Consider the following 23,962-nt stretch of genomic DNA (forward strand, 5'->3'; position numbering starts at 1 on the left):
CTCGAGTCCCTCGGAAACGCGGCGGCGGCGAGCGCGCCGGCCCCGGCGGCCCCCGCGCTGGGCCGAGAGCGCGGCCAGGCGCACCCCCCCCGGCCCCCCGGCCCCCAACGGGCCCCGGCCGCCCCGCGCCCGGCCAAAGGGCACTTGTTCACTTGGGTTTTTTTTTTTTTCCTCTTTTTTCCCCCCTCTCCCGCGCCGGGGGCGGACGCGCCCTCACACCTCCGACTCGAGGCTGGAGAGCCGCCGCCAGGGCCGGCCGCCGTAGGCCCCCGCCGCCGCTCGGCCCCCGCAGTCCCGGTAGCCGCTGTCGGCCCGCCCGGCGCTCCGGCCGCCCTCCCGGCCCGGCGGGGAGCCGCGCCGAAGGCGGCCCAGGTGGAGGGGCGGGGGGCCGCCGGCGGCGCTCTGCCGGCACGCCTCCCCGTACGAGGGCAGCCTGGTCCCCGGCGAGCGCGGCGGCGCCGGGCTGGCCGGCCCCTGGGCCGGGGGGCGGCAGCCGGCGGCGCCCGCGGGGAAGAGGTCGGGCACGTCGGCACGAGCGGGCGAGGAGCCGCCGCCACAGCGCCGCAGCCCCGGCCCGCGCCGCCTCTCGCCCCGCTGCTCCCGGGCCGAGGCGGTGCGCCGGTTGGGCCTGTGCCGCTCCGCCGCCGCCCCGGCCCCCGGCCCCCAGGCTCCGCAAGTCCTCTCGCCTCGGGGGAAGGAGCCGTGGGTGCAGGAGGGCGGCCGGAAAGGGCTTCCCCCCTCCTGCTCGGAAGCGGAGAGCAGCCGGGGCAGCGGCGCCGAGCCCCCGTCTCCGCCGTCCCCGTAGAGCAGGGCCGTGCCTTGCAGCCCATCGCCCCGCGCCGGCGGCCGCTTGTGCTCCCGGTAGATGTCCGGCAGGGGAAGCTCCCTCGGCGGCGGCGGCGGCCGGGGCGAGAGGGCAGCGCCGACGTGGTTCCCCGTCAGCGCGTGCTCTCGGCCGTCCCCCTCCGGCGTGGTCTTCACCAAGAGGTGGGGGAAACCGCCCGCCGCAGAGCCCGGCAGCGATTTATCCCCCAAACAGTCGCCCCGAAACTTCAGCGGGTGAAGGACGTGGGGCTGCCCGTTGGCCCCTCTCCACTTCTCGTCCCCGGGCAGCCTGGAGTCCACCAGGACGGGCTGGGGCAGGCCCGGGGGAGCACCCTTAGGTGCGTAGACCCTGCCGAATCTGTCCGGCGGGCCGGCGGCAGGGGGCCGGTGGGTGCCGGTGCTGTTCTGCACCACGAGCTGGGGTGTCCTCAGCGAGAAGGTGGTCTGGAGGCGCTCGCTGCGGCTGCTCCAGTCCTCGATGGTGCGCGTGGCGGTCTCCAGCGAGCCGCCGACGCTGGCCGTCGATACCATGTCCTTGGCGGCCTGCAGCATCTTCAGCACGTTGGCTTGGGCTGAACCAGCCGTGACGTCAGGGGTGGGTGCCCGCACGGGGCTCGCCAGGGTCTGGACCCCACTGAAGCAGCTGTAGATGCCCTGCGGAGAGAGGGGGACGCCCCCCAGCCCCATCAGCAGAGCAACTGGAGCGCCATGTCCTGTACCCACCAGCCCGGCCCGTCCTTCTGCACGTGATCCACAGATGCCACCAGCACTGATGGCTGGTTCAGATGGGCTGAGAAAGCTGGCCTGAGATCACACCACTCAAGGCAAGATCTCCAGCTATTAGGAAAGTCAAGCCAAGATCTCTGCACGTGCCACAGCCTCCATCTTAATGGCTCTACACACCAGGGACCCTACGAACACCAGCTACATGGCCTGGCCAGGGAAAAACCCATACCCCTGCTCCCATCGCGGAGCAACTCCTGTCCTGCTGCCCTCCCCCATCCCACAGACCAGCCTCCTCATACGAACAAAGGAAGACCAAGGCTCTGTCCCAGCACCTGCTTGCTGGCAGCCCCAGCAACGCCATCCCCTGATCAAACATCTGCACCAGCAAGCCCTGCGCTGGTCCAAGAGGTGTACATAAAGCCTTGCCCAACTCCACGGCCCAGCGGGAGGAAATTTGGGCACCCCAAGAGTCCCTGGTGGCCACACACTCACCCTGCTGATGGCCAGGAGGAAGTCAAGCTTGTGGGACTTGGGGACGGAGTGCCGCAGCTTCCAGTAGACGAGATGCTCCCAGGCGAAGACCAGCAGGCTCAGCCCCATGGCCACCAGCAGCATGTAGAAAACCCCGGCCATGTTGTCAATGTCAAGCTTGCTGCTCATCACCTCGTTCTTCTCGTTCTGGCAGATGCCCGAAAGCCACACTGTCTCCAGCTTTTGCGTCTCACCTGGGACCGCACACGCACAGAAGCATGGGGTGAAAGAGTCCCACCCAGGCCCTGTCTCACCGAGTACAGTCCCTGCCCATCACCATTGCTGGAGGAGGAGGACAAAATCACCCCCTGGAACTGGTGTCAACTCAGCCCTTGCCATTGTCCAGGGCCTGAGCATCCCACGAGAAGCTCATCCTTCTCCTGGGCCCTCTCCCTTCTCTTTTCTCCCCTTTGCTCCTTCGTCTCCCTCCTCCCTCGTGCCGGCTGGCCATACTCCCTGTCCCATGCTGTTCCTTCTCCTTCCCCAGCTATATTTTGTGCATGGCAGTCTCCAAGCCAACAGCAGGGTCTGAGCCCCTCCAAGGGTGCCAGAGACCAAAATGGCCCGTGCCAGGGGCAGACAGATGGCAAAGCCTCATCCTCTGCTGTCCCTGGGTTAATTTGCTGTGCCAGAATGGGTTTCCATGGGCTGGAAGACCCTCACGTTGTCCTTTACAAGACTGAAATAAATACACTTTAAAATAAAACCATCAGCTTCTCTCTGCCAGCCAGAGCGCTGGGGAGGGGATGAGCAAACAGCTCACTGGAAGAGGCTAACGAGAAGCTGGTCGGGCTCGGCTCGGCGCGCGCACCCACCGTCTCCCAGGAACTGCAGCAGGGCCAGGTCGATGGCCCGCTTCCAGCGGGAGTCCTTCTGCAGGGCGATGCCGTAGCCCGTGGTGGCAAAGACCTTCCCGCTGCCAATGGTCACCAGCTTGCAGCCCTCGTCCTTGCCGGCCATGTAGTTGAGCACCGCTGCGTCGTAGATGAAGGCGTCCAGCTTCCTGCGGCACCCGGAGAGGGCAGGGTGAGGAGGGGGCCTCCACGAGGCTGTACGCCCATTGGGGACCGTAGCCCATCTGAGGGGGCTGCATCCCATTTGGGGGGGGGGGCCATGACCTATCTGGGGGGGACCATACAGAGCTGTCCCATCTGGGAGAGCTGTACTGCATTTGGGTGCACTGTACCCCATCTCATCTGGGAGAGCCATACAGGGCCATCCCTCATGGTGGGGGGGGGTGCCCCATTTGGAGGAGACATTCCCCATTTGGGGGAGCCATACCCATCTCGGGGGGCCATTCGAAGCCGCACCTCATACAGGGCAGCCTGGGAGCTGCACCCCATTTGGGAGAGCCTTACCCCGTGGTGGTGGTGGGGGGGGGGAGCCGTACCCCATTTTGAGGCTGGTGAGCGCGTCCTCCACCGAGCGCTGGTTGTACTTCACCATGTGGGTGTGCATGTCGGGGTAGTTGCTGCGGATGTTCCTCTCGGTGCTGCCGTTGGGGACGGTGCCGAAGCGGAAGGGGGGGTACTGCTCCTGCGGCCTCTGAAACTGCGGGGGGAGCCCCGGGCAGAGGCGTCACGCGGGGCCTGAGGCCACCCCCGCGCTCCTCGCGGGGTCCCTCCGTCTGGCTGCCCGTGCGCGGCCAGACTGGGCACAACGCGCACCCTCCGGGGAGCTCCCACCCCCCCATAACCTTTTGAGGGAGAACAGTCTAATTTGCAAATTGTGCCACAGCCCTGCACCCAAACACCCTTCTCCATCCCCACCTGTGCCCACAAGTGAAGCTCCTTGGGCTTCTCTCTGCTCTGGCCCTGCACCTCCCCGGCCTCCCTGCTCTCGTCCCTCGTGGAGGGGAAACCGAGGCACGGGGCACAACAAAGACTCAGGGCACAGCGGAGCTGGAGCCCTGCCGCGTCCCGCCTGCCCGCACCTTCCTGTCGCTCAGCCCCGACACCGTGTCGATGTACTGCTCCTGGATCATGAAGGCAGCCAGGTTGGCCGTGTAGCTGGCGAGGAAGATGACGGCGAAGAAGGCCCAGACGAGCACCATGATCTTGCTGGTGGTGCCCTTGGGGTTCTCGATGGGCACCGAGTTGTTGAAGACCAGGGCCCAGAGCAGCCACACGGACTTGCCGATGGTGAAGGAGGGACCGCCGGGCCCTGGCGGGGAGAGGGGACGGGAGCGGGGAGCCGTCAGCCCGGCCAGGGCGGCCCCCGCGCCCGCCGCCCCGCGCTCACTCACTTTTGCCGCTGCTCAGGTTCTGGTTGTAGCCCACGGGGCTGAAATACTCGAAGACGAAGACGGTGACGGCCACCACCGTGAGGCACATCACGAACATCATCACCCACACGGCCGGGCTGTAGGGCTCTGCAAGGCATCGGGGAGCCGCTGGGACCCACGTCGCCGTCCGTCCCCCCCCCGGCAGCAGGGACCCCGCGGTGGCCACCGCCGCCGCCCCCGCCGTCGCGCAGCCCCCTGCCACGAAGCCGAGGCGGGTTTCTTTGCAAAATTATTCAGCCAATAATCCCAGGCAATAACTCTGCTCCGGAGGAATTACAGCCTTGCCGCAGAGACGTTATTAAGAGGAAGCGAGGCAAAATGTACTTATGAAATCGAAATTACTCAGCAGGCAAGCCGGGCTCCCGTGGGAGGGGGGCCGGCCCCGGCCGGGAACGTGAACCCAGGTATTTCTGGGACAGCCGAGCCGCGGCCGGGATAAGCCCCGGCAGAGCCGTTTGGAGCCGGCGAGGACAGGGCAGAGGCGAGACGCCGAGCGGGAGCTGCGGGGCGGCACCGCGGACGCGGGGGGCTCCGGCGTCCGGGCAGCCTGAAGGACGGGATTAATCCAGGCCCTCCGCGTGCAGCCGCCAACGCCCCTCTCAGACGCGTCTCGACGCAGGAGCCCGACTCCGCGCGTGCAAACCCTTGCCCAGCCGATGCTGGGGTTTTGCTGTTTTACTCTTGCTGGAAAGCCCCAAGAAATTGCCTAACTTTTAATTCCGATTTTACAAGGACCTTGGCCAGGCTCCTTGTCTCCCCAGGCTTTTTGCCCAGTAGTTTTTTAAAACTCATTCAAACGCTGAGCACCCACAATCTCCCGCACCAGGAAGTTCCCCTGCTTAACCACAGGATTTTGGTGAAGGCTTCAGCAAAGACAACAGATCCCCTCGAGCAGGTTTCAGCACCAGCAAATCTCCAGCTTCCCTCTAAACCTCCGGCACCTCCATCCTTCCTCCTCTACGCAAGGAGCGGAGAGGAAGAACCACGCTGGTCCCAGCCTCGGTTTCCATAATAAAAGGATTACTTATGGCAGGGGGAGGAGAAAGCCCCAAAGCTGCCGGCCCAATCTCACTCCCTCCTGACCTACAGACAGGCTCTTGTTTTTTAAACGATGACAACTGAACGATATTTCTAACTCCCATTTGTCAAAAGCCCGGGAGGAAGCTGCACGCGGCCGCCCCGGGCAGCCCTGCTCACCGAGGAAGGCGGAGGGGGAGACGGTGCCGTTGCTCCTGGCCACCATGACGCTGATGCCCGTCTCCACGAAGGGCACGGAGAAGTCCACGATCTCGGAGCGCTCCTCGTTGATGGTGAGCGACCCGATGGCCATGTCCGCTCGCTTGTAGTACACCTGGGAAGGGGCAGCTCACCCTCAGGGCGGGCGGCTCGGCAGCGCCCGCCGCCCGCGCGCGGCGGGGCCGTGCCGCCGGAGGAAGAGGAGGCAGGCTGAAGGCACCCAGAGCGGGGTTTCAGGAGCGGCAGGATTTGCGATCGGCTGGGGCAGCACCCGTGCAAACCGCCTGCGCTTGCAGCACCAGCCCTGCACCCCTCGGGCAGCAATCCCGGCGCTGGCGGTTCAAGGGAAAAACGACATTTTGTTGCATACCGCGGCAGAGCATCGGACCGGAGCGAACGGAGCCTGGGGTCCCGCGCGGACAAGGACGTGTCTGAAGGGCTCCCTGGACCGCGCAGGGATCCCAGGGAGGAAGCGGGGCATGAGCTGGCCCTTAAAAACCCCGCAGGAACGCAAACACACAGCAGGCAGGGCTAAGGGACCCAGACGACCTTCTCCAGGCATTTCCTCATCTCCCAAGCGCTTCATTTTGCAACCTTAACTTTTTTTTAATATTGACTGATTAAGTTAGCAGTGAGACAAACACAGCCAGCCGTGGGATGATAAACTTTCAGCTCTCCGACTAGCCCATACATTTTCCTCTGCCTCCACCATAACCCCTGGGATTTACAATTACGCCTTCACTCTTCTCATGCTGAATTATCCCCTATGCAGGGGCCAGCTAACACCAAACAAGAGTCCAAATGCAGAAACTCTAACCCGTCTCAAGAGGAAAATCCCAGGCCTGGACAGGCCCCCAAGCAAGGCTGGAGAATGACATCCTGGGACACCCCGGGGGGGGGGGGTGAATTTTGGGGACGAGCCCTGCCCACCCCTACCTCACCAATCATCCCGTTCCAGACCCCGCGGACGATCTTGCCGTGTTTGCCGTTGGTCACCAGGTAGAGGTCATAGGAGAACTTCACCGTCTTGGCCAGCTTCTTCAGGATGTCGATGCAGAAACCCTTGCAGCACAGCTTGGTGTAGGGGTCCGCGGGACCATCGCCACTGAAACTGTGCCAGGAAAAGCAGGTCAGGCCATCCCCAGGCCCTCCTGGAGGTGCCCTGAGCACCCCAGGGGTCACACAGCACCCTGACCGGCCCCATCCCTCCTTCCCTTGGTGTCTCCAGGGTACCAGCTGCCCCAGGGAGCTGGGCCAAAGGTGCTGAGCTTCACCCCTGCTGCTGAACAGCGAATGGGGTTTGGGGGCTTTACCCAAAACGAGGAAGGAAGAGAAGCCATCAATTAGCTCCCAAAATCCTCGGGGAAGCGGTGAGCTGGAGCCCTGGAGCGCTGCCCCGGGCAGGGGGGGGCTTCAAGCCATATCATGGCTACAGCCCCAGATTGCAAGAAAGGAGCAGCTTGAAGCTCGGTTCAGTGCAGCATCTCTTCATGAGGACAGCCAGAAACCCGTAAAAACTTCACCCAGGCTCAGCCAGACAGGGTCGGTCTGTGCCAGCCGTGTCCCTCTTTGCCAGCATGGGACGGTCCCGTGCGGCACAGGGGGGTCCATCCGAGGCCCCGGGACCCTGCGCCGCCCCGTCCCCGCGCACCTCTGGGAGGAGTTGGTCTGCTTGCGGCAGGGCACGGTGTTGCGCACGCAGACCCCCGTGCTGGGGTCCGTGTTCTCCACGATCACGAAGGGCCTCTCCTCCAGCGTGGCCACCGTCAGGTGCCGGTTGTCGGCCACGGGTTGCAGGAAGGAGCCGTAGCGGGGCCACACCGGGTACTTCATGTGGATGATGCCTTTCTCCCACCTGCCCACCTGCGGAGAGCGGGGACAGCCCCGTCACCGCCGGGCGAGGCGGTGGCGGCGCTCGGGCACGGGGAGCCGAGGAGGCACGCCGCGTCCTGCGTTTCGCCCAGCAGGTCTTCGAGGCCTCGTTTCCACCCCCGTATGTCGCTAGGCTGGAGCTTGTGTGAGCCAGCTTTCCGCACTGCCGCGGGCACACGCGCGCTCCGCGCCAGAGACTTTCCACCTGGGCCCTGAAGAGCGGGGTTTGCGCCAGCACCGTGAGCAAAAACATGGCCGAATTTCAATGGAAATGCTTTTAAAGGGCAAAAAGAGCTCCACGTGGCTCGCTGCAGATCTAAACGCTTGCTCTTCCCCGGAGGTGGACACCTGGCCCAGCTTCGGTGCCCGTCAGAGCCGTGCAAACTCGCGGCCCGGCTGCGGGAGCTCGGCGCCGTGCCCCAGCCGAGCAGGCACGCTGCAGCCTGCAAGGCGAGCCAGGACGCGGACGTCGCGGCGAGGCCCCGCCGCAGCCCGTGGGCGAGAACCCACCCGACCCCCTTCCCCGCCGCCAGCGCGTGGCCAGACACGCCAGGCGCTGCCTGGAGTGGGGCATGGAAACTCCACCACGAAGCTGCAGGAGGAAAGTGCTGCAGGCAAATACCCGCCCAGGCTGCTCTGTGCACCCAGGCTGGGGCAGTTTGCACCGTCCCAAATCAGCAGGGGCACCACCAAAGCAGCCTTCGATATTTGCAATGGGTTTTGCAAGGGGTAACCTGCCCCGGGGCAAGATCGCAGCCCACGCACGGCTCTACCCAGCCCAAGCACCCTCCCGCAGCCCGGCCCCCCGGGTCCCGCGGGTCCCTACCATCTCCCAGAGCCGGTGCTGGTTGAGCGAGATCACCACCATGGTGGGCCGCACCAGGTAGCCGCCCTCGTTGAAGGAGAAGTCCCTGTGCTCCCACGTCACGTTGAGGAGGTGCCTGGCGGGGTGACAGCAGCGCCGTGAGCCTGCGGCCGCGTGGCCCCCGCTCACCCCCCGGCACGTCTCCGTCCTCCCCCGGCACCAGCCAGGGCGTCACGGCCACCGGTCCCGGAGGTGGACATGGTGAGACGTGCAGGTGGGAGCAATGGGGTCAAAGAAAGGAAAAGCCTTGGTGGCACCAGGCTCGGCCGCGAGCAGACCAGCACCACCCCGCTCCCAGCCAGCGCCGCGGCCCTGCCGCCGACTCTCCCCTCCCCTCTTCCCTTCGCCCGTCGCAAGCGAGGAGCGACGATGCTCCAGGGTGCCCCAGCGTCCCGCGCGGTGACTTTGCTCCCCAGGACTCACCGGTAGAAGCTGCTGTTGGTGGTGGCGCTGGCGGGCGCCCGGCAGTCGCGCCCCACGTCCGGGAGGTAGCCGTGGGCCCGGAAGAAGCCGGCCGCCCCCATGGCCACAATGGCCACGCCGTCCCGCACCTTCTGGCGCAGGCTCAGCTTCCAGCTCTCCGTCACCACGCTGATGAGGCCCACGGGGAAGGAGGTGGGCGGCCGCTCCATGTTGCCCACCGTCAGGCTGGGCACGATCCACACGTAGCCTGGCCCCACCAGGCCGGCCTGCTCCGCCATCTCAAAGAGGTACTCGGCCTCCTGGCGCGAGCAGTATACGAGGAGCACCTGGGCGTCCAGCTGCCGCAGGAGCCGCTGCGTCCTCGAGCTGCTCTGCTCCTGGCTCATCTCAAAGGTCAGCACGTCCTGCAGCTCCCAGCCGAAGTAGCTGGCGTCCGTGAAGGAGCGGATGACGTCCAGGAAGATGTTGTAGCCCGGGTACAGGCTGGTGATGACGGCGAAGGAGCCCCAGTCGTATTCCTCCAAGACCTTGAAGATCACCTGGATTTGCTGCTCGATGGAGACACCCAGCTGAAGGAAAGCCGAGCCGGGCTCCTGTAGGACATGATGAGCCCGGTGGGAAGAAGAAGGGGTGAGGGACTGGTTTGGCACTCAGGGCCCTGTGGCCCTTCATATCCCTGCAAACCTTGAATTCACCACTGAGAGGAGTTTGGGGGGCTGAGAGCCGGTGCAGCCCAAGGGCTGGAAACACCAAAAAATGAGACCAATGCGTCCCTGTGCTCTGTCACCTCTTCTCTACCCCTTTCCAGGATTACTTCTCCCTTCGACCAAAATTCATCCAGCAGTTTCCAAAGCAGACCAATAATTTCCCTTTAAACCATGAGAGCAAGGGGGGGCAAATACTCTGCCGGCTGAGTAAACCCCGTTCCAGCCTCCGGACCGCGACCTGCTCCCGGAGCCCCTCGGCTGCGCCTTCCCTCCCACCCCACCTCCCCAGCCATCTGGCCTCTCATTAGCAAATCTTAATTGATCTGATTCCGTCTTAAATGATTCAGTGAACGGCATTTGCAGAAGGTCGCGAAAAGGCAGCAGCGTTTTGCCGTGCAGACCGCCTCCATCGCCAGCAAAGTGTTGTTCCTCCGGAGGTGTTGGTCCGCGGGTGAATCCCCGGGGGAATTCATCGCAGGGGAAGGGGATCTGAGATGCGGGTGAGGAAGAGGAAGGTAGGCCTTCGAAAGGGTCCCCCCCCCACCACCCCCGGAAACATGCACCCTAGAGCAGGCTGCAGAAAACCACCTAGCCTGCAGCAAAGTGACGGCTCTCTTACAGCCCCTTGGGGCTAGGTCTGAGCCCGCTGCACCCGCCGCCATCCACCCACGGCTGAGCGCAGGCTCGGGCGCTCGGGGCGCTTGCCTGGGGCAGGTCTGGCTGCCAGCCGGGCAGCCGGTCCCCTTCCAGCCTCCCCGATCAGCCTGGGCAGACCTGCAGAGCTGAGATCCAGGGGTTATACCCCCCCAAAAAGCTCTGGGAAACCAAAATATTTTAAAAACCCCACCCAAACAGCAGGGGCGATGGGCCGGATATTTGCACGCTGCCTAGCCAAAATGCAAACTCCCCGAGCAGAGAGTCACTGCTGACGCCAGGGGAAGGCCGGCGGGCGCAGGACTCCTCCGGGCACCAAAGCTGGGCAGAGGCGGAGGAGCAACCGTGGAGGAGATGAGACAAAATCTCCCGCAGGAGGGAAGCCCGTCGGCGATGGCCCGCCAAGCTCGCTCGGTGCCCCGGAGCAGCTCTCCCTGCCCGCCCACCGCCAGCACGCCGATAACAGTGCCGGGGCTGGATCCGGCCCCCGGCTGAGCCCCGCGGGGCTGGGAGGGAGCAGAGGGCTGCCGTCCTTGCGGACCCCGAGGCTAAGCCTGTGCCGACGGCGGGCCATTGATGGCGGCAGCAGCAGGTAGAAACCCCCAGGCACATCTGAGGGCAGAAACCAGCAGCCGCTCTGATGTCCAGCTCTACATCCCTTAAATGGCCCCAGTAAGCCCCTTTCCCTCCATCCCCCTGGCAGGAGCCACCAAGGAGAAGTCTCACCTTCGGGGTCAGGACCACAGCAGAGCCCCCGCTGATGCTGATGACGGGGACCTGCGTCTGGGAGGAGATGAAGTCCAGGATCTGGGCCACGGCCTCCGTCCCCACGTTGTCCTCGAAGATGATGCCGTGGATCTTGTGGCTGGCGAGGATGTTGCAGATCTGGGTGAGCAGGGTGCTGGGGTTGGTGTTGTTCACCACGACTGTGATGGGCTGGATCTCCAGGGGCATGTCCAGGAAGCTCTGGGGACTCAGGCGGGAGCGGATGTGCAGCGGGTAGGACGTGCCCCCAAACACCACGGCCACGTTGACCACCGGCTCCTCCGGGCCGGGCAGCAGGATATCGGTGAAGACGGCCGAGCAGCCCAGCACCATCGACAGTAGCAGGGCGTGCGCCGGCGCTCTGCCCATGTCCGCCGCCGCGTCCCTGCGAGGAGGGCACAGAGCCCATCGCACCCGGCCGCCCAGCTCCGCGCCTCGGCCGCGCGGTCCCCAGCGCCCTCGCACCAGCCCCAAAACCCACTGCCCCTTCCCAGCCGGAGCCCCCCGAGGAGCATCCCAGGAAGGACGAGCGCCCCGGGAAGGAGACTGCGTCGGCTCCCTGGCCCCGGTGCCTCCCCGAGCCCCTGCCGGCACCCGGGCTGATAAAGCCATATATAAAACGTGGGGAAGGGAGGAAAAACCCTCACGTCTAACTGCTCCCAGGTGGCCACGGGTCAGCCCGTAAGCCGGGCCGAAGCACCGGCGCGGCAGAGCCCAGGGAAGGGTCGGTCCTCGACCGCGAAGCCCCGAGCGGCGGAGACGCGCGGCCCCCTCCAGCCCCGCCGGCGGGCCGCGGCTCTCGCCGGACCTTCCTTAAGGGAACAACTCGTTCTCGGCTTCCGGGGCGGGTGGCCCGTTCGCGCCGGCCCGTAGCCACGTCTCCAACAGCCGCTGGCACCACTGCTTTTTTTTGGGGGGGGGACCCTCCTCCGCCAGCTGTGGTTTATTCTGGCTGAACGTTGCCTTTTTACCGCCTTTGCCTCAGGCTGGCCGAGCCGCCGGTTTTTGGGCAAGGAGAGGTGCCGATGACGCTGCCAGAAGGCAGGTTTAAAGCTGAGTAAAAGGTGCCCTTGAGCTGGGTACAGTTAAGCTGTGCAACTCCCTGCCCGGGGATTTTGCACGTCACGCCGCCGCCGGAGCGGCGGCGTCCCCCCGCCGCGGCGCCCCTGCGTGCGCCCCGCTTCGCCCGGCCCCTTCGTCTCCCCCAGTTTCTCTGCCAGGAGCCATCCTCCAGCTCCAGCAGCTTCAGCCCCTTCTCCTCTTCGCTCCGCGGCGGCGGCACCGGCCGCACGCGGTTACAAGTCGTCTCTGCTCGGTGCATCCTCGCAGCTGCCCTCCCGGCCGCCGGCAGGGCTGAGTCCCGGCCCGCTCAGTGCACCCCACAGCCCCGCTCCCCCGGAGGCAGCCGGGCTCGGGGCGCGCCGAGCCCCCCTCCCCGGCCCCGCACGCTCCCACGGACCCGCGCGCAAGCCGCGCCGGCACCACCGGCGTTTCCAGCCGGCGGGGTAGGACACGAAGGCCGCGGCCGCGTCTCGGGGCAGGCGGCAGCCCGGGCTGAGCGGCGCGTGGCGCCTACTCGAGCCGCCCAGCGCCCCGGGCCGCAGCGCCCCGCGGACACGGCAGACGCCAGCCGCCGCGTCCACCCCCTGCCCTGCGTTCGGCTCACGTGCCCGACGACGGCATCCGACGCTCGCTCGGCTTTCCGCAGGGCGTAACCCATCCCCGGGCTCCCTTTCAAATGGCCGCGCAAAAGGAGGGGCACCGCGCCGGACCGGGCTGCCTGCCTCCCGCGGCCCCGGCGAGATGCCGCCGCGGGGCGGCCGGGCCGCCGGGGCGAGCGCGAAGCCGCCGCCGGGGCTCCTTGGCCGGAGAGGGCGGCCGGTGAGTCATGCTGGCAGCGTCCCACGCTACGGCACGGCAAAGCCAGCGTCAGGCCGGCTCGAGCCGCTCGCTCCTCGCTGCGAATTTCCAAGTATTTTTAGGCCCATGATAAATAATTCATCGGGAACCCGGCATCAACTACCCGAGCAGAGAGGAAGGGGAACAACGCGCCACCCAAAACAAACGCAGCGCCTCTCTCCGAGCCCCGTGCCGCCTCAAGGACGTTTAAATATACTCCGGGCAGCGCTGAGCCCTCGCGGCCGCTCATCGGGATTCGCTCGCGCCAGCCCGGATACGTCACCCGCCCGCTCGGGCCCCGCGGCCGCCCACGGGACGGACGGACAGACGGACACCCTTCCTCCCGAGCGGCCTCTTCCCCAGGGCTCACAAGCCTCCCGGCCCGAAAAACCCTCCGGCAAAGCTAGCTGCTGGCCCGTGCCTTCGGCGCCAGTCCAGGCTACGCGCCAGGTTAAATTCGGGCAAATTCGTTGCTCGCTGGCCTGAGCCTCGACCAAGCCCTCTTCCTCGCATGCGGAGCCGTGGTGGTAACTGCAGGGCCAAGAGATGGGCACGGGCACAACAAACGCCTCCGTTACCCAACTAAGCGCGGGAGCGAGCTGCCGAGGAGGCTCCCAGCGCCCCGAGGAAAGCTCGGCCGGAAATCGGCACCGGGAGCCCGGCCGCCCCGGCGGCGCCGTGCCCCCGGCTGCCGCGACGGAGGAGCACGCGGGGCGCTCGGGTCCTGTCGAGCCGGGCGAAGCCGGGCTCCCCCCCGCCGCCCGCCTTCGCAAGGGAATAAAGATCGCGGGAAGGGGGGGAATAGGGAGAGCCAGGAAAGAGGAGAGACGGGCGCAGGCTCCGACCGCCCTTGGCCCCCGGTGCCTCCGTTTCCCCCTTGGCCGGCAGCAAACGCGAACGGCGGGCTGGACGCCGGCGTCCGGGCGGCTGCTCCCCGACGCGCGGAGCCACACGGACGCGGGTCGGAGCCAGCCCCGCTGCCACGCGCCGGCACGGCTGGCCCCAGGAGGCCCAGCGCAACAAGAGCCTCCGACGGAGCTAATCAAATGCAACTCATGGCCCTTTTTTCCTTATACAGGAGCGAGCCAGACATCTATTGGGTGTGGGAAAATGTGATTTTTTGGGAAAGGGGAGAGGAAAGGCAAACTGCAGAAAGAGCAATGGAGACAGAGGAGGAAAAATAGCCACCAAAGGCATCCCCTGCGTTCCCGCACCAGCCAGGCTGCGGCACAGCTACGCAGGGCCCCGGGCAGCCGTAGGCAACGTGCAGGGTCTGCTCCCAGCCCAGGCGCTTGCCGGGACGTTTGCGTTTACCCCACGGAGGGGGAGCGGGAGCCTGGCGCTTCCCCACGCCGGCTTGGCCCTGGGCTGCTCTACGGCCCATCCGCAGCTCGGCAAAGGGCCACCTTTGCCCGCCAGCCAGTCTGTGCCCAGGGCACAGCTTGCTAGAGCAAGCTGGCATATCTATAGGGGCTGAAAAAAACAAAATAAAATCCCTCTCGGCTTTTTAATCCACATTTTCCAACCCCTTTAAGCAAGCACCGCAGAAGTACTTCCTGGGAAAATTATCGAAAAGGCAGATCGATCTTCAGCTCTGGACGCTGCTGCGGGAAGGGACGGCTGCTCCGGCAGGAGCAGGGGTTTATGCACAGGGCCTCGTTGGGGCCGGGGGCTAACGAGTACGTCCCCGGCCAGGAGCCAGGGCTCAGCCATGCCTCCTCCCCAGGCTGGCACGGAGCTGCCCTGTTGCTTTGGCACTCTTTTTTATTTGTTGCTTTGGGATATTTTTAAGCAGGTTCAACCCTTTTCTAAACGCAGTTCCACCTGATAAACAAACACCCAGAGACACCAGCTTTTAAAGGCACCAGTTGAGTCCTTACGTTCCTACACCCCCCAAAACACTATTTTAAGGCGACAGGGAAAGTTTGCTCCCGATTTTAAGCTTCCTTTTTGTCCTCCATCCCTCCCTCCCTGGATCGGAGACCGAGCGCAGCTCGGGGAGAGATCATGCAGATATTTTGACCTTAGGGACGGAAGAAACGAAATCCTGAAACGCAAAATATCTCTCGAGAAAGGGAAACCTTATCTCAAAAACCCTCCAAGCCTGAAGCCACAGGGAACACTCGGCACGCGGGGAGGGGACGGGGACGGCGCCGCCAAGGGATGCAGAGGACAAACGGAACCCGAACCTCCCGGGAAGCGCGACAGGAGCCCTGCCGGGGGCACCAGGCAGGGCACAGGTTTGCGCGACGGTTCCTCATCGCCCGGATGAGCGACACCCCCGCAGCGCAAGGACACCCCGGCAGAGCCCCCCCCCCCCCAAAGGCAGGAAAGCGGCGAAATCTCCCCAAAGCGCCCCTCGGCCGACAACTCGGCAGCCCCTTCCCGCTCTCCTTGTCCCCGCGTGGAGGGGGGGAGGCTCCGGCTGGCCAAGCGCTGGCAGCCCCCGGGCCCCTCCGGCGAGCGCCGTCTCCTTTCAACCTTCATCTGCCACCAGCCGCCGTCACCCCGCAGCCCTCCTCTTCCTCGCCGGCGCCTCCGGCAGCAACAGTTGCGGGGCGCCCGGCCGCCGCCACGCGCGGAGCGGACACGCGCGCACCGCGGCCGCCTTCGGAAGGTCGAATGTGCATTAACCCCCAAAAAACGCCCCGGCTCCCGCCGCCGCCTGCTGCGTTACGCAAGGCGGCGGGGGGACGGCGGGGCTGGCGGGTGTCTCCTCTCCTTTTGCCCCCCCGCCGGAAAAGAGAGACGAAAGCCCTGAATTTAGAGCTAATCCCCCCCCCCACCCCCGGCCTTCGCCGCTCCTCCGCGGGGACGAGCCGGCCGCCCCCCCGAGCCGAGCCCCCGGCGGCACTTGGGGGCCGCCCGCGGCGCTCGCTGCCTACCTGCCCCGCTCGGCCGGCGGCCCGGCGCCGCGCAGCCCCCGCCGCGCACCCCCCGGGCCGGGCCGGGCCGGGCCGGGCCCCGCCGCCGCCGGGGAAGTTGGCGGAGCCGGCGGTCCGGCAGGCGCCGTCGGTCCGGACTCGTCCTTGGAGGAGGAGGAGGAGGAAGAGGAGGAGGAGGCGGCTCTGCAGCTGCGGCGGGAGGCAGGGACGGGAGGGGAGGAAGGAGGGAGAGGAGCGGGTGTGCACCGGGGGGCCCCCCCCGAGCGCGCCCGGTGCCGGCAGGTGTCTCGGCGGCCGCCGGTGCCCGCTTCAGGGTGGCCCAGCGCCGGCGGCCATCCCCGTGCCGCGCGGCGGGAGCCGGCCAGGGCGCTGGGAAGGCGGGCTCGCCACGGGGACGCGACAGAGGCGCCGGCCGCCCCGTCGGCGCTGGCCGCCAGCCGCGGGGAGCGCGGGGGCGAGGGCCCTTCTCCTTCCCCAAGAGGCAAAAACCAAAATAACCGCGAACTGGCACAGCCTGCCTAAAGCGATCCCCCCCCCGCGCCAGGCATCGCCTCCCCTTACAGCCCACCCCAGGGACGGGCAGAGGGGTGTGAAAGGCTCTGGTGGCACTCACAGCCCCCCCCCCCCCCCCAATCCTCTCCAGTCCTTTGCTGGCTTTGCAGAAGGCCGCTGACCCCCAGGTCCCCCTCGAGCCGGCCCAGGGCAGCCCCGGCCCTGCGCTTCGGGGGGGGCAATACAGAGAGCAAAGCCCTTGCGGGCAGCAGCATCCTCCAGCTGTCGCCAGGCCCAGTATTAAAGCGTCAGCTGATCCCGCAGCACTGGTTTAGAGCAATGCGGACTGGGGGAGCCGGGGGGGGCAGTGAAGGAAGGAGGGAGAGGGGCTGGGGGCCCCAGAGGGGTATGCCCACACCGAGTCTGGGGCCGAGCAGGCCCTTGCAGGGTCCTACAGCAAGGGGCTGTACCCCAGCCGGGCAGAGGCAATGCCGAGGCCGTCACCAGCCACCCTGCTGGCTCCAGGGCCAGAGGGAGTCACACTTGGGCTCACGGCCCCAAAAACAGCCCATGCCCTGCTGCAGCTGAGACCTGGCAGGGTGAGCACAGCTCCCTGCACAGCCTGGCCAGGGCAAGATCCTAATGCAGGTGCCTCCAGCAAGGCCAGCTGCTCCAAAATTGCAATGCGCCCAAACTCAGAGCCACCAAAACGCCCCGCTTCACCTCGAGTGTGCCTGCCCAGCCAGCGTCCCGTGCCCCGGCGCTCCCTGCCACCATTGCCTCCCCAAGACAGGCGGCAAAAGCACAGAAGCGCTCGCTCGAAGCTGTGGTGTCCGGAGCAGCCACCCAAGAGCAAGGTGCTTGGAGCGTTTCGGCAGCTGCCAGACCGAGCCAGCATCGCAGCCACCTGTGACAGCATCGACGATGCTTTTAAGGGCTCCACTGCTGCTCGCTTGCAGGCACGAGGACCAGAGAGGCAGCATGAGCGCATCCGCAATCTCAGCGCCCCACTTGCGTTTCTCACCATCGCACCCCAGTACTACCATCGCCCTCCTGGTCTGGCTAAACACAGCGCTGCTGGGGCCTGGAAAGACCATTTCCAGATAGGTTTTTACCCTACATAAAAACCTGCTGCTCTCAGTTAATCATGAGCTGCCCAACTGTGCAGCCTTCTCCCTGCCTTTCCCCAAGGTGGCTGCACCCTTGCAAGCTCCCCGCGGCCCCGGAGGGGCTGCAAAAGCCCTCAAGACTCCTCTGGGTTGCGGGACTTATCACAAGAGGAGAAAGAGGGGGACTTGCATTTCACTGGACTGAGGCAGAGCCCCCAGAGTGCTGGCAAACGCCTGGCTGGCTTGCTTTGCTCAAATGCTTGGGCTTTCCCCAGCCGGATCCCGGCGGGGCGAGTAGGAGAGGGATGAGAGCGGGTCCTGAGCACCCCTGTGCTGAGCTGCCTTTTGGGCACTGAGGGGTTGAAGATGCTCCCCCAGCTCAACAGGCGGCCAGGAGGACTGGCCCAGGCGCGGTGCTTATAAGAAATGCTGACACCTATGTTGGAGGGCACCAAAAAAACCCACATTTTCCTCATGGACGTCCTTAGAATTGCTTTACAGGCAACACCTCCTCCCTCTCCGGCAGAGCTCGGACAAACTGCCGCCGTGTAAGGGCTTTGCAAGCAGCACCCCGCACCTCGGAGGGGCCTGGGCCAGCAGTGCGGGGCCTTGCAGCCCCTCGCTCGACTACCTGCCACCTCGTCCCGCTCGCCCGGATTTCGGGCAGCCCCTGCCACCCTGGCTGCCTGGTACTCGGGATGCTTCTCTCCTGCCTGGGGAATGAGAGGTAAGGGCTAGCAACAGGTCCTTGCTGCCTCAGGCCTTTTTCCCCTTAAAAACAAAAGGGTCATTCCTGGTTTAACACTGAAAAGGAGAAAGCTGGCTTCTCGGCTGCGTTTAACCCTTTCTGCTCCCTTCATGTTCTCGATTGAAACCAGAACCTCTGGGAAGAGCTTTTTGGAGACTCGGTCCTTTAGGCATAGCAGAGCAAGGGCTGCAAATCCGCCCATCTCTCCCTTTGTCCTTCCGGCCTCCCTCTGCCAAGTCAGAGCCCCGACATACCAGTGCCAGGACGGCTGCCCCCGAGCTGGACCCCTCGGACCATCTCAGATCAGAGCTATCGTGTCCCGGCGATGCCCGTCGGGAAAAAACGCCTCCCAGCAGCACTGCCCCGCTGCCAGGCAGGGTGAGGGGGGCGACAGCCAGAGCCTGGGGCAATGCCCACCTCCGCCGGGGCAATACCCCTCTCCCCGGCTCTCACCCGGCAGCCCCATCCCGCGGGACGTTTAACCCGCTTGGGCGCTGCAGCAGCCCGCGCGTGGGACAGATGTGGGAAGCGGGGTCTGGCGCACAGCTGGACGCACAGCTGGAAGGTGCCTGGAGTGGGGAGAAGCAGCACGGCGCGGGGGCCGGGGCTGACACGCGCCGGCCCCCGACCGCCGCGTTTCCTTTCCCTTGGGAGTCAAGCACAGCTAAAAGAAGAGCCAAATTATCTACTTTAGCTGAGAGGAAATAAAGCACTTGTTAGGAGGAGGCAGACAGCGCGGCTTGGGTTGGCTGCAGCTCGAGTTTCTGCAGGGACCGGTGCTAAAAGCTCCCTTGCTTGTTTTCGGTTCTCTTGTCGAGGTCCCTCAGGGTCTTAAGGAAAAAAAAACACCAAAGTTTTTTCTATGGGAAAACGCAGAGATTGCCTGAACCCAGCCTGCTGCCAGGGGGTCCATGCCACCAGGTTTTTAACTCAGAACCAGCTTTTGGAAGCTGTTTCGCAATTGTCAAAATACTAAGGTATTTGGGCATTTTCTAAATGGGGGGAAAAAAGGCCTTTTTATGTTAAAAAAACAATCGTTGTGAGTGCGATGGTTAAAAAGGTCAGTGCAGCAACAAAAACATGGATTGAAACCCAGAATAAACCCACAGCTCAGAGACTGAGATTGACTTTTCCTCCCATTCGAAAAATCCTCTGATTTTCCCAGGACGGCAGAGCCCGGCTCTCCCAGCCCCTCGGGACCGCCGTCTCCAGGGACGTCGCACCGCCTGTTCCTGCTCTCCCTTTTGCACAGCCCTCCGGGCGGCGTGGGAGACAACATGAGCCCGAAGCTGCCTCATCCCCCAGCCTGCTGCCTGTGCCCGGCGTGCCTTCCTCCCCGCTTCATCCTCCTCTCTCGCACCACCCAGAGCAGCACCCTGAGCATCGCGGGAGGAAGCCCCCGGCACCCCAGCGGGTCTCCCAGCACCCTGACGGGACCCCTCAGACGTCAGCTTTTGGAGAGATTGAGCTGAAGCCCTTGCGGTCAATGAGCCAAGCCGACCCGAGCAGAGAGCAGCAGCCAGTGTTTCCATCGCTCCCGTTATCCTTCCCCGGCCTCTTTCATGCAGGAGGCGCTGAAAGCAGCTTGATAAATGCGCGGCAACGCGCTCTGACAGCTCCTGGTGCACAGCCACGTCCTGCAGGGAAAATCCTGCTGCCGGCCAGGCCTGGAGACAGCGAGCCGGGACGCCATCGCTCACGGCAAACGCGGGAGGCGGACACGATTCCAGCTTTGCCTTAACCCAGCTCAGTTAACGCTGGGGTCCAAAATGTGCTTTGGGATCCCCGCAGGCTCCTCGTACCCCGGTGCAAACCCACGTTTCTGCCAGCCCTGGGGTCGCCCAGCCCCGGCTGGGTGAGCACCTCGGCACGGCACCTCCCATCCCAGCCCTGTCCTTCCCGGTCCCCCCGGAGAACCAGCGCCTCGTCGTTATCGGGGGCTGATTAACTCCCAGCACAGCCGCCGCGACCGCCAGCATCTGCCCGCCGCGCACCTACGCCCAGGCCTTAGCGGCGTCGCACGGATCAAACCAGCGATTGCTTTACACCCTGCATAAAGTTTACAGCTGTGCACGAAGCGGGCAAGCCCCCGCTGAAAGCCACACACCTTGCGGCAGGGCGATTGCGTTATCTCCTCGCTGCACGGCCCCCGAAGCAGGAAACCTTGACAGGGGAGAGGCTGCAAAAGCGCGCTGGGCTCAGGCACGCTGCCCGCGCCGGCCGGGCCTGCGGCAGCTGCGGCGACGGCACGCTGCCTTCCTCCTCCTGCGAGGGACACGCTCGCATTTTAAGTCGAGGGGGGGGCCGAGATGCTCAGCTCAGCTCCAGAGATGCAACTCTTCAGCTCAGCTGATCGTGTATCTATAGGAGGGAACGAGCCCTCAGAAACGTGGCCAAAGATCTTTCAACCTAAGCGCGTCCTAAAAAAGGAATTTGGGAAGACGAGGACGCGGGGCTCCATCCAGGGCAGACCCTAACCCGTCCCAGTAAGGGCAGAGCGGCCACCACGGCCGCCCGCGTCCCGCGTCGCTGCCGACACCACCCCACGTTTGACAGCGCGAACGCATCAGCGAGCTCACCAACCTTTCCAGGCCTAGTTTAACACCTCATCGCCGACGTGACCTGCTCGAGCCTCGCGGGAGGCCACGCGCTCAGCTGAACCCGCCAGGCAGCACCGTCCAGGTCCCAGCTGCCAGGGCCAGCCCCGCACACAGAAGGTTGGCCAAGATGTAAGAAGGTTTGGTTGCAAACCAAACGGGTTGCAACCACCCGTTCCTAAACCTGGGGACCCACCACATCCCATCCATCTGCTTTTCCTTCAACACGTGAGCACGAGGGAAGCACGAGGATCACCTTCCCCCACGCTGGCTTCCCAGCGGAGGCTCCCAGAGCCAAAGTTGCCCTGGCCCTGGCAAGCTCCCCATCGCCCATGGGATCGCTGGTAGCCCTGGCACTTTGCTGGCTCCCATAAAGGTATTGAGGGCTTGGCCAGCTAAATACCTTCACAGCTGGCTGGTATCTTGGATCCCAGCAGCCACGGAAGCAATCGAGGCAGAAAGCAGAGCAAAGCACGGAGGAAAGCGTGAGCAAGGGCCGCGCTGATCGCCGCTGGGCACGCGCGGCACGGCTCCGCTTGCGCTGGCAGCGTGTCCTACCCTTACGGTAATTAAAGGAGCTAAAATAAATAGGGAACGTTTCATCCCTGTGGGGATAATTCCTCCTCCCGGGGTGGTGCTTGCCTGCAGGGTCGCCCCGGCGGTGGGAGATGAGGCAGCTGGAAATGGAAATTTCCCAGGAAGGGAGGAAATCGCTTCTTTCTGGGGCGTAACCAGCCGCCCCCCCTCCAACTTTAGCTGCCGCTTTATCGCATCCCTAAATAGCTCCTTGAAGCAGCTGCTGCAAGTTTACTTAGGCGCTGCTGCCCCCCCCCCCCCTTTTGCAGCCTCAGGAAACCTGCTCACAAAACCCCGTTTTCCAAAGCAACTAACATGAGATGGAGAAAAAAAAACCCTCCCGGCCTGCTCAGGCAGCCTGCAGCAGCACGGGGCACCCTCCGACTCGGGCTCGGGTGCACGCAACAGCCCGACACCCGCGGGAGCCAGGCATCTCAGCGTCTTTACGGCTTTGGGCCCCCAAATGCTTTGGGGAGCGCAGAGCACTGGAAAGCTCGTGTCTTTAAGACCACGGACAGAAACCCTGAGCTGCCGAAGGGTCTGCAGGCGAGGACGTCCTCGGGGTCCTGGCAGAGAGGGGATGGGGAAGAAGTGCCGGCAAGTTCCTTCTGCGCTGTCGGGAAAGGTTGGAAACCCGCTAGCCTGAGCCGCCGGCCCCGTCCCGGGCTGGTCGCCGTCTCTGCCCGGGCTGGGACGGGTGCGAGGAGCAGCGGAGCGGAGCGAGGCGCGAGGAGACGTGCGCGGGCAGAGCGAGCGGCGAGCGCTCCCAGGCGCGCAGGGGATGAGTGGCGGGTGCGCGGCGTCCGCGGCCTTCGCTCAGCCAAAGCGCTGAAGTCAGCGCTCTGCAGAGCCATCTGTTCGCCAGCGAGGCCCCGTTACAGACAGGCTCGCCGCGGCTCCCGGCAGCGGATGCCGCAGCTCGGTGATTCATGCAGCGAGAGGCTGGGGAGCGTGGAAAGCCGGACACCGCCTCTGCAGAGGTGCTAACTCTGGAAACGGGTCTGGAAAATTATATGTTAGCCATGCTGCTGTGATAAGCTTTTTCAACTATTTTTCTGGTCGCGTGAGCTGGCTTTTAAATGGCAACATACTTCTTCCCTGCTGGACCGGAAACCTGGCTCAAGCTGGCTTTTCCCTTGTACCAGAACACAGGTAACCTGGTAGCTCACTCGCTTTAAATACTCATTTTAGAAGGCCAGCTTCAGCAAGTAGCTTATCACCAAGGCCAGCAAGAGACTCTGCGTGCATCTCTCTCGGGTGTATTTGCAAAGCTCCGCAACAACGGGAGCTTTCGGGGATGTCTTAGACCTGTTTATTCCCTGGATCACTACGAGCTGCCCAGGAGCCCATGCAAGGCAAGAGCCCTGTTTTAGCTACACCCTGCCTGAGGGTAGAGGAAAGTTAGACCGTGCCGCTTTGCACACTGGGGAAACTGAGGCAGAACAAGGTTAAAGCAGCAGCTGGAGTTTGCAAACATTCAACATTTATTCTATCTGCTCACCCCACGCTGCGACAACCCTCCCTGCTTCGTACCCTGCCTGGCTGCCTTCGGGAACGGTGCCACGAAACACGCGGCACAGGAACCGCGCAGGGCGCTGGGAGCAGGAGGCGCCGACGGGCTCCGGCGGGCGCAGAGCTGCATTTGGGGCCCCAGGGTGCCGCACGGCCTTGCCCAGCCCAGCCGGCCTTGAGGCCCTCCCTCACCAGATGCTAACCTCCACCGGCCTCCACGGCTTTGCACAGTTTCATTAAAGCTAAGCTGCGACGTAACTCAGTGGAGCAGGGAAGCCCACATGAAGAGTTGGCAGCGACGACTCTAGCTTTTCAGGCCTCCTTCCAAGAGCAGACAGGTGTCACTCACAGCATCGCCTTCCCGGCTCCTTAACCACCGCGCAAAATTGCTTGATAGTTGCTTCTCCTCCCCTCCGGCTGCTCAAGAAAGCAGCGGCTAGCTGGGCAGCTGCCCAACGCCAGCAGATCGCTGGATGCCTTGCTGCTGGGACGAAGCACGTGCAGGCGTTGCAGGGGGAAGATACCTGGAGCAAACACCCACAAGGTTAATTCTGCCTAAAAGCAGCACCCCAAGGGGAACAGGAACCAGCAAGGGCTTCCAGTCTGCTCAGAGCAGCAGACAGACAGCTGTAGCTTTGCAAACAGCAAGACAGCGGGGTCACTCTCCGTCCCTGGGGGGCCCCGGCCACCCCTCCGTCCTCACTCAGCCCCTCTGCTCCCTGTCATCGGCCTCCCAGCGCCACCTAACGACACGCTGACCGGCAATAAGGACCTTCACGGGGAAGCTGGATACATCCCAGTCCCAGGAGAGAGGGACGGAGAGTGCCAGATAGAGAAGGGGAGACAAGAGGGAGCAGGACACAGAGCTGGCGCTTGGCATGCAGGCAGCGGAGGAAGGGGGAGCTGAAGGTATCCGAAAAGGATTTACATAATCATAATGATCCTTCTCCTTTGCCCATGAGGCTTAGTCCTCCATACTTGCCTTTTCATGACCTTGATGGTCCTATGGCTTTCCCAGAGCAGGACGTTAACCCCAGGGCTTCAGCCAAGCTCTAGGCTGAGCAAGGATATTGGACTCAGCAAAGAAAAATGCTCCCTTCCATCTGTTGTCACATCCCAAAAACTACCCTGAAGCACCACCGGTTCGGGAACAGCTACTTGCCATCCTTGGAGCAAGCGCCGTGACCTGTATCACAGCTACAAAAGCACCTCGACACCGACGTTCAAGGCGGTGCGGAAGAAAACCCTGCGGAAGA

The 23,962-nt window shown here is 64.3% G+C and overlaps 1 protein-coding gene across 1 annotated transcript; it reads right to left on the bottom strand.

Moving 5' to 3' along the window:
* Positions 1 to 213: 213 nt before the first annotated feature.
* On the bottom strand, positions 214 to 15,698 carry GRIN2C (glutamate ionotropic receptor NMDA type subunit 2C). The gene is made up of 13 exons (XM_068914198.1): positions 15,673 to 15,698; positions 10,850 to 11,273; positions 8,763 to 9,355; positions 8,301 to 8,415; positions 7,254 to 7,465; positions 6,539 to 6,713; positions 5,564 to 5,717; positions 4,328 to 4,453; positions 4,016 to 4,245; positions 3,473 to 3,633; positions 2,898 to 3,085; positions 2,044 to 2,276; positions 214 to 1,479 (listed from the first exon to the last, which is right to left on the bottom strand). Exons 2-13 carry the CDS (start codon positions 11,255 to 11,257, stop codon positions 214 to 216), a joined length of 3,861 nt encoding a protein of 1,286 aa, XP_068770299.1. The 5' UTR covers positions 11,258 to 11,273; positions 15,673 to 15,698.
* Positions 15,699 to 23,962: the final 8,264 nt, after the last annotated feature.

Source organism: Struthio camelus, chromosome 19, assembly GCF_040807025.1.
Source record: "Struthio camelus isolate bStrCam1 chromosome 19, bStrCam1.hap1, whole genome shotgun sequence".
Classification (NCBI taxonomy): Eukaryota; Metazoa; Chordata; class Aves; order Struthioniformes; family Struthionidae; genus Struthio; species Struthio camelus.

Coding starts and splice junctions, on each gene's coding strand:
- GRIN2C (XM_068914198.1), bottom strand. CDS start 11,257: ATGGGCAGAGCGCCGGCGCACGCCCTGCTACTGTCGATGGTGCTGGGC. Junction 9,356..10,849: donor CTGTGGTCCTGACCCCGAAG/GTGAGACTTCTC, acceptor CATGTCCTACAG/GAGCCCGGCTCGGCTTTCCT. Junction 4,246..4,327: donor GAACCTGAGCAGCGGCAAAA/GTGAGTGAGCGC, acceptor TCTCCCCGCCAG/GGCCCGGCGGTCCCTCCTTC.